The sequence below is a fragment of the Chiloscyllium plagiosum genome, unplaced genomic scaffold (assembly GCF_037043375.1).
Source record: "Chiloscyllium plagiosum isolate Xiang-an unplaced genomic scaffold, Cpla_swu_hap1 HiC_scaffold_19, whole genome shotgun sequence".
NCBI lineage: Eukaryota > Metazoa > Chordata > Chondrichthyes > Orectolobiformes > Hemiscylliidae > Chiloscyllium > Chiloscyllium plagiosum.
Window position 1 is genome coordinate 54,124,165 of NW_028270157.1, and position 7,147 is coordinate 54,131,311.

Here is a 7,147-nt window from a genome sequence, read left to right on the forward strand (position 1 = left end):
CAATTGTTACCCTAGCACCGATTCTTAGGCAGAAAACTAGTTACAGTTAGTATCCTGAAAATTCATCAACTCTGTATGTTAATTAGCTAATCCTCTAGTCATGATAAACCATTATCTCCACCAACATGGGGCTCTTACCTTGTTAAGTAGCCATCTAAAAATCAAAAGAAATCACATCCATCGCTTCACTTATCTATCCAGCTGGATACCTCCTCAAAAGTTTCTAGTAAATTTGTCAAGCATGATTTTCCATTCTGACTCTACTTGATCATAACTTGCATTTATAAATGCTGTGCTCTTACATCCTTCATGATAGACTATAACATTTTCCCAATAACAGACATGAAGCTAACTGGCTTCTTGTTACCTCATTTCTATGTCCTTTCTTTTGTCAATGTAGGTGTAACAATGGCAATTTTCCCATCTTCTGGGACTTTGAGAATCTAACAAGCGTCAACTTGAGGTCATAATAAAAACTGAATTGCCCACAGACACAGAAACTGAAGCGGTAAATTTCAAAAATCAATAAACTATATTGATTAGCTTGTCATTTTAGAATTTAACTAGCAATAGCTAACTCAAAGTCATTTAACAAAAATAAATCCAACATTTTGTATGTGGTTCAGAATATCTAGCATGCATCTATCATGCAGGCTTGACAAGCTGTTAGCAAGAAAAAAAGTCTAGGTTTAAAGGTACAATTGCCTGAATCTCTCAGGCATTACAAACAATGCTGAAAGGCTATAGAAACAGCAAAAATACCATCAGGATAGTTGTCAAGAAGAGTCACTGGACTTTGTCTTCACTCCATAGATATTGCTGGACCTTCTGAGTTATGGCAGCAATGTGTTTTTGTTTCAAACCACTAGGTTGATTGGTGACTTGAAGTGCTGATTTCTCAGACTATTTTCTCCATGAATCAACCCAGGGCTTTTTGCTTCCAGTGCTCTGCAGACCAAGACTCCCAACTTATATTCTAGGTGAGTTTCACAACTTGCTTCATCTTGTGATTTATTTGAATAACTCACCACGTTATCACTCGTCTGTCCTTTAGCACACAGCAGACATTGCTAGCTGAGTGAAAACACAGACAAAATCTCACAACATATGGTCATAACCAAAGCTGTTTTAACTAAAGCAAAAGATTTTAAAAAAAAGTTTCTCACCCTTTTATTTTCTAGAACCTCTTGTTTGGTTTCAGGTTCCACTTCAACTGTTTCCAGTTCATCCACTGAAGGTGATAAATTCGGTCCACTCACTGGAAGAGGCTCCAAGCTCTGAAAGATATTGTATATATTTCTCTTTTATTCTCTAGTGTTCTAAATGCATACTTGCTAGATACAGTAACATGGAAAAAAAAATGAAGTCAAATGGGTCAAACACAACTCTTAAAAACTTCAATACCAGTAGTTTGCTTCTTACCCTTAGTCTGTGCTGCGCACATCGAGATTCAATGAATAAAATAATTTGGTCTTGTTAGATCTAATGCTCAAAATAGTTCCCTAGACCAAAAGGGTCTGGAAAAATAAAAGTACGCATTTCTAGGAAGCATGAGCCAGCAATAATGACAATGGATCTATAATCAGTTCATGTCTAAAATGTTAATAATAAGGGAAAGATCTTAAAACATATGATCAATTATGCAAAATGTATTTTTTTCCCCAAATGTTCACTGGGTTTCTCATTGGGTAGAGAAGGCGCAGGTCTGAGAACACACAGTGAAAGTGTAAATGCCAGACATAATGAGCATATTGTTAAAGACTGCTGACAAGTAACATACATTTCAATGGTGAAACTGTTTGAGATTTTAAGGCATACATTTTATTCAAAGGTAAAACAAAACCAATCATGGTATTTTGGGAAATGCAGCAGCTTTGAACTCAAGGTACAGAATAAACGTGAGGAGGATCATGTGAATCACAAAATGCTAGCACCTAAGTTCAACGGGAAAATAGGGAAAGCAAATGGAATATTGACCTTTATTTCAAAGGGATTGAAACAATAAAAGGGAGGTTTTGCTCAAACTGTATGAGGTACTAGCCACAACCGGAATACTGTGAAGCATTTTGGGCATTTTGTCAAATGAAAAGTAAAATGGCATTGGAGACAGTTCACAGCAGGTTCACTAGATTGATACCAGTATGGATGAAAGATTATGCTTTATGAGGAAAGGTTAAGTAGATTGTGCCTGCACTCTTTGCAATGAGAGTAAACCTTCTAGAAACATAGAAGATTTTTCATGGACTTTGAGTACATGTGGAAAGTTCTGATTCCCCTGGGAGAGTTGAGAACCAGAGGGTATAACCTCAAAAAAAAGGGATTGCACATTTAAGATACAGATGTGAAGGAGTTTTCTCTCTCAAAGGGCTCCAAATCCATGGAATTATTTATCACAGAGGGCTGCTAAGGCTGGGTTGTTCAGTACATTCAAGGCTGAGATAGAGAGATTTTTAATCAGTTAGGGAATCAAGGTCATCGGGAAAGGCAGGAAAGGGAAGTTGAGGCATATCAGATCAATCATGATCTCACTGAATGCCAAAGCAGATGATGAGTTGAATGGAGAAAGTGAGGTCTGGAGATCAGAGCTGAAAATGTGTTGCTGGAAAAGCGCAGCAGGTTAGGCAGCATCCAGGGAACAGGAGAATCGACGTTTCGGGCATAAGCCCTTCTTCAGGAATGAGGAAAGTTTGTCCAGCAGGCTAAGATAAAAGGTAGGGAGGAGGGACTTGGGGGAGGGGCGTCGGAAATGTGATAGGTGGAAAGAGGTCAAGGTGAGGTTGATAGGTCAGAATGGGATGGGGCGGAGAGGTCAGGAAGAAGATTGCAGGTTAGGAAGGCGGTGCTGAATTCGATGGATTTGACTGAGACAAGGTGGGAGGAGGGGAAATGAGGAAACTGGTGAAATCAGAGTTCATCCCTTGTGGTTGGAGGGTTCCTAGGCGGAAGATGGAGGCGCTCTTCCTCCAACCGTCGTGTTGTTGTGGTCTGGCTATGGAGGAGTCCAAAGACCTGCATATCCTTGGTAGAGTGGGAGGGGGAGTTGAAGTGTTGAGCCACAGGGTGGTTGGGTTGGTTGGTCCGGGTGTCCCAGAGGTGTTCTCTGAAACGCTCCGCAAGTAGGCGGCCTGTCTCCCCAATATAGAGGAGGCCACATCGGGTGCAGAGGATGCAACAGATGATGTGTGTGGAGGTGCAGGTGAATCTGTGGTGGATATGGAAGTTTACTTTGGGGCCTTGGAGGGAGGTGAGGGCGCAAGACTACACCTCCTCCCACCCTGCCCCCTGTAAAAACGCCATCCCATTCTCCCAATTCCTTCAACTCTGCCACATCTGCTCCCAGGAGGACTAGTTCCAAAAACGTACAACCCAGATGGCCTCCTTCTTCAAGGACTGCAATTTCCCCCCCGACATGGTCGACGATGCCCTCCACCGCATCTCTTCCACTTCCCGCTCCTCCGCCCTTGAGCCCCGCCCCTCCAACCGCCACCAAGACAGAACCCCACTGGTCCTCACCTATCACTCCACCAATCTCCATGTACAGCGCATCATCCGCCGTCATTTCCGCCACCTCCAAACGGATCCCACCACCAAGGATATATTTCCCTCCCCTCCCCTATCAGCATTCCGTAAAGACCACTCCCTCCGTGACTCCCTTGTCAGATCCACACCCCCCACCAACCCAACCTCCACTCCTGGCACCTTCCCCTGCAACCGCAGGAGGTGCAAGACTTGCGCCCACACCTCCCCCCTCACCTCCCTCCAAGGCCCCAAAGAAAACTTCCATATCCGCCACAGATTCACCTGCACCTCCACACACATCATCTATTGCATCCTCTGCACCCGATGTAGCCTCCTCTATATTGGGGAGACAGGCCGCCTACTTGCGGAGCGTTTCAGAGAACACCTCTGGGACACCCGGACCAACCAACCCAACCACCCTGTGGCTCAACACTTCAACTCCCCCTCCCACTCTACCAAGGATATGCAGGTCTTTGGACTCCTCCATAGCCAGACCACAACAACACGACGGTTGGAGGAAGAGCGCCTCATCTTCCGCCTCGGAACCCTCCAACCACAAGGGATGAACTCTGATTTCACCAGTTTCCTCATTTCCCCTCCTCCCACCTTGTCTCAGTCAAATCCATCGAATTCAGCACCGCCTTCCTAACCTGCAATCTTCTTCCTGACCTCTCCGCCCCCACCCCAGTCTGACCTATCACCCTCACCTTGACCTCTTTCCACCTATCACATTTCCAACGCCCCTCCCCCAAGTCCCTCCTCCCTACCTTTTATCTTAGCCTGCTGGACAAACTTTCCTCATTCCTGAAGAAGGGCTTATGCCCGAAACGTCGATTCTCCTGTTCCCTGGATGCTGCCTGACCTGCTGCTCTTTTCCAGCAACACATTTTCAGCGATGAGTTGAATGGCCTACTTCTGGTCCTAAGTCTTATGATCAGGTCACATACATCCCTCACAAGTGAGTTCACAATATAAAATGTGAATACAATACAATGTGCATGAAACCTATTGGTTCCCAGCTTGTTATTTCTTATTTATGTGTAACGCATGGTCTGGATACAACAGAGATAGCAATGGGGGTTTGTTCTTGCATGTAGTTGCCAAGTGGGCAGTCAGTTGCCCTGGAGGGGCCACACGGAGGCAGCAAGCTCAGGCGAGTGACGGGTGAGAGGCCCAGGACAGGCTGGAGTGGCAGCGGCAAGTCCTGGTGAATCCCACAAGCTAGGCCTAGGCCAGGCCAACATGGAAGTAGCGAGTCCAGGCGAGTCCCAGGTGAGGCCACCATGGGAGGCAGCGACTCCAGGTGAGCTTTGAAGACAAGCCCCAGGCCAACCCAGCATGGGGGCAACACGTTTTGGGGAGTCCCAGAGATAAGCAGAGCAGAGCGGAAGCCAGCACGGGGACAGCAGTGAGTTCCTTGAGGACTGCATGCACCCAGAGAGTGGTGGCTGTGTGGAATGCTCTGCCCCAGAGGGCAGTGGAGGCCCAGTCTCTGGATTCATTTAAGAAAGAGTTAGATAGAGCTCTTCACCCAGAGAGTGGTGGCTGTGTGGAATGCTCTTCCCCAGAGGGCAGTGGAGGCCCAGTTTCTGGATTCATTTAGAAAGAGTTGGATAGCGCTCTCAAAGACAGTGGAATCAAGGGTTATGGAGATAAGGCAGGTACAGGATACTGATTAGGAATGATCAACTATGATCATGTTGAATGGCGGTGCAGGCTCGAAGGGCTGAATGGCCTACTCCTGCACCTATTGTCTATTGTCTATTGATTGATGCCCAGCATCTCCTAGACACTTGGCTCGGCGGTCTGAAAGCCAGCATGGACTTAGTTAAAAGACTAAAGTGTGAGTACATTTTAAAAAGAAAACTTCTTTATCCTTTATTCTTATGCTGAGCTTTTATTAATGAGTTACTCAATTCTGTAACACATACTTAAGCATCCTGTACCTAGGTAGCATGTCTATAAGATGGCACCAAGAGCACAGAAATAGTCCATTTAACCTAACAAGTGTGCAACATATTTCCATTCCACATTACCCAACTGTCAGGAGAGTTGGTAACGTTCTCCCAAAAGTGGCAGGAGAAAAAGCTTATCAATCAAACTTCATCATTCTTATCTCTGGCAGACGTTCAAGGTGCACAAATCCAATTTGAGGACTTGACTGCTAGGCGTATCTTGTGTTCCATACCTGGAGAAAGCTAGAGATTTCATCAAGTATCCTGGCTGATGTGCATCCTCTAACACCAAAGAAAGTTTAACTGGTCTCTTATCTCCTTTGTGGTCTGCAGGACCTTACAACAGATTTATAAATTGGCTTATAGATTTGTTGTGATAACTACAGAGACTACACATCAAAAGAAAAATGTGTCAAGTATTTTATGCATCCTGATGGTCTAAAAATTCAAAAACCTCTCCGTTTCAACACTTCCACTGGCATAGAGACCAATCAATGTCAACATCTCAAGCGTTAACTTTTTAAAAAATTACACAGCAAAAGAGCTGGGCTGAAGCAAGATATTCTGCGACATGTAGTTCACCACTTGACCTGTGAAAGCACCACTACAGCTCAAGTCAAAAGAATGATGACATACACTCATTGTGCATTTGGACAGGTGTAGGGACACATTAAAACTCAAAAATCTCTCTACGGTTAGACTCGTATACACAGCCCATACCATTGACACGCATTTGTTTGTAGTATTCAATATTCAATCTAACAGAAGCATTGCAATCAATTAGTAAATGATCAATGTCACCCTTTCTACACCCTTGAACCACAAAGAAAGGTCAGCAGCAGCAAGGTGACAAGAAGCCTAAAGTCATACAAACTCGTGAAACAGACCTATAAAAGTGAGCAAAGTAGTTGACTCCTAACTACCCTCTGAAATGACCTACCTAGCAAGTTACCCAGTTGCATCAAACTGTTTGAGGAAAGGGCACTGCACTCACACCACGCCAAGTGGTCGAACACATCACCACCTCCTCAATTATGGGTTGCCAACCACATCCCAGGAATGAACAGCGAAGAAACATAACGCTTCTCCTCAATATCCGAGGGAAAATTGTCAATTGTTCCCAGTCAGGATGCTAGTGGCAGCAGTAAGTGCAGGTGAGGCTGAGCGACTCACTGGGAAAACACTTGGACAGATCCATAAGCTGATCCCGGAGAGGGCCCAGCCACTTTGGGGAGGAAGGTTAGGGGGGCTCGAGTGCTGAGAGGATATCCCCGCGGGGATCTCGGATCATTAGCCTGTCCTTACCCGAGCGTGGACAGTGCCCATGGTCACTAAGAGCCGGGGCCGCTGTTTCCTCCTCGCCGCCGGGTTCTACCTGGTGACCCCCGATCGTCACACGGTCCGAGACCGACAGCAAGGACGCCGCCGCCGTCAGCACACAGCACGTGACCGGGCCAGCGCGCCCGCTGACTGGGTGGCAGCGAGAGGGCGGGGCCGCGACACGGACCAATCACAAGTTGAAGGAAGCCGTCAATCAACTGTCGGCGGAACCTTCTCGCTAGAGGCGGCCACGCGGCCCGCGGTTGATGCTATCCCAAGGTCAAAAATCACCCTTACACCAGTTTAGAGTCCAACGGGTTTATCTGAAGACACTGGGGCTTTGGAGCGTTGAT

At 46.0% G+C, this 7,147-nt stretch overlaps 1 protein-coding gene across 2 annotated transcripts in view; it reads right to left on the bottom strand.

Annotated features, from left to right (window-relative positions):
- Positions 1 to 6,910, bottom strand: part of LOC122559551 (sorting and assembly machinery component 50 homolog) — a 46,765-nt gene extending 39,855 nt beyond the window's left edge. For both annotated transcript variants that reach the window (XM_087997398.1, XM_043709206.2), the window contains exons 1-2: positions 6,780 to 6,910; positions 1,167 to 1,277 (exon numbers count right to left, since the gene is read on the bottom strand). In XM_087997398.1, the coding sequence (XP_087853524.1) occupies positions 1,167 to 1,277; positions 6,780 to 6,800 (132 nt within the window). In that variant the 5' untranslated portion in view covers positions 6,801 to 6,910. The remainder of the gene's footprint in view (positions 1 to 1,166; positions 1,278 to 6,779) is intronic.
- Between the last annotated feature and the right edge of the window lie 237 nt (positions 6,911 to 7,147).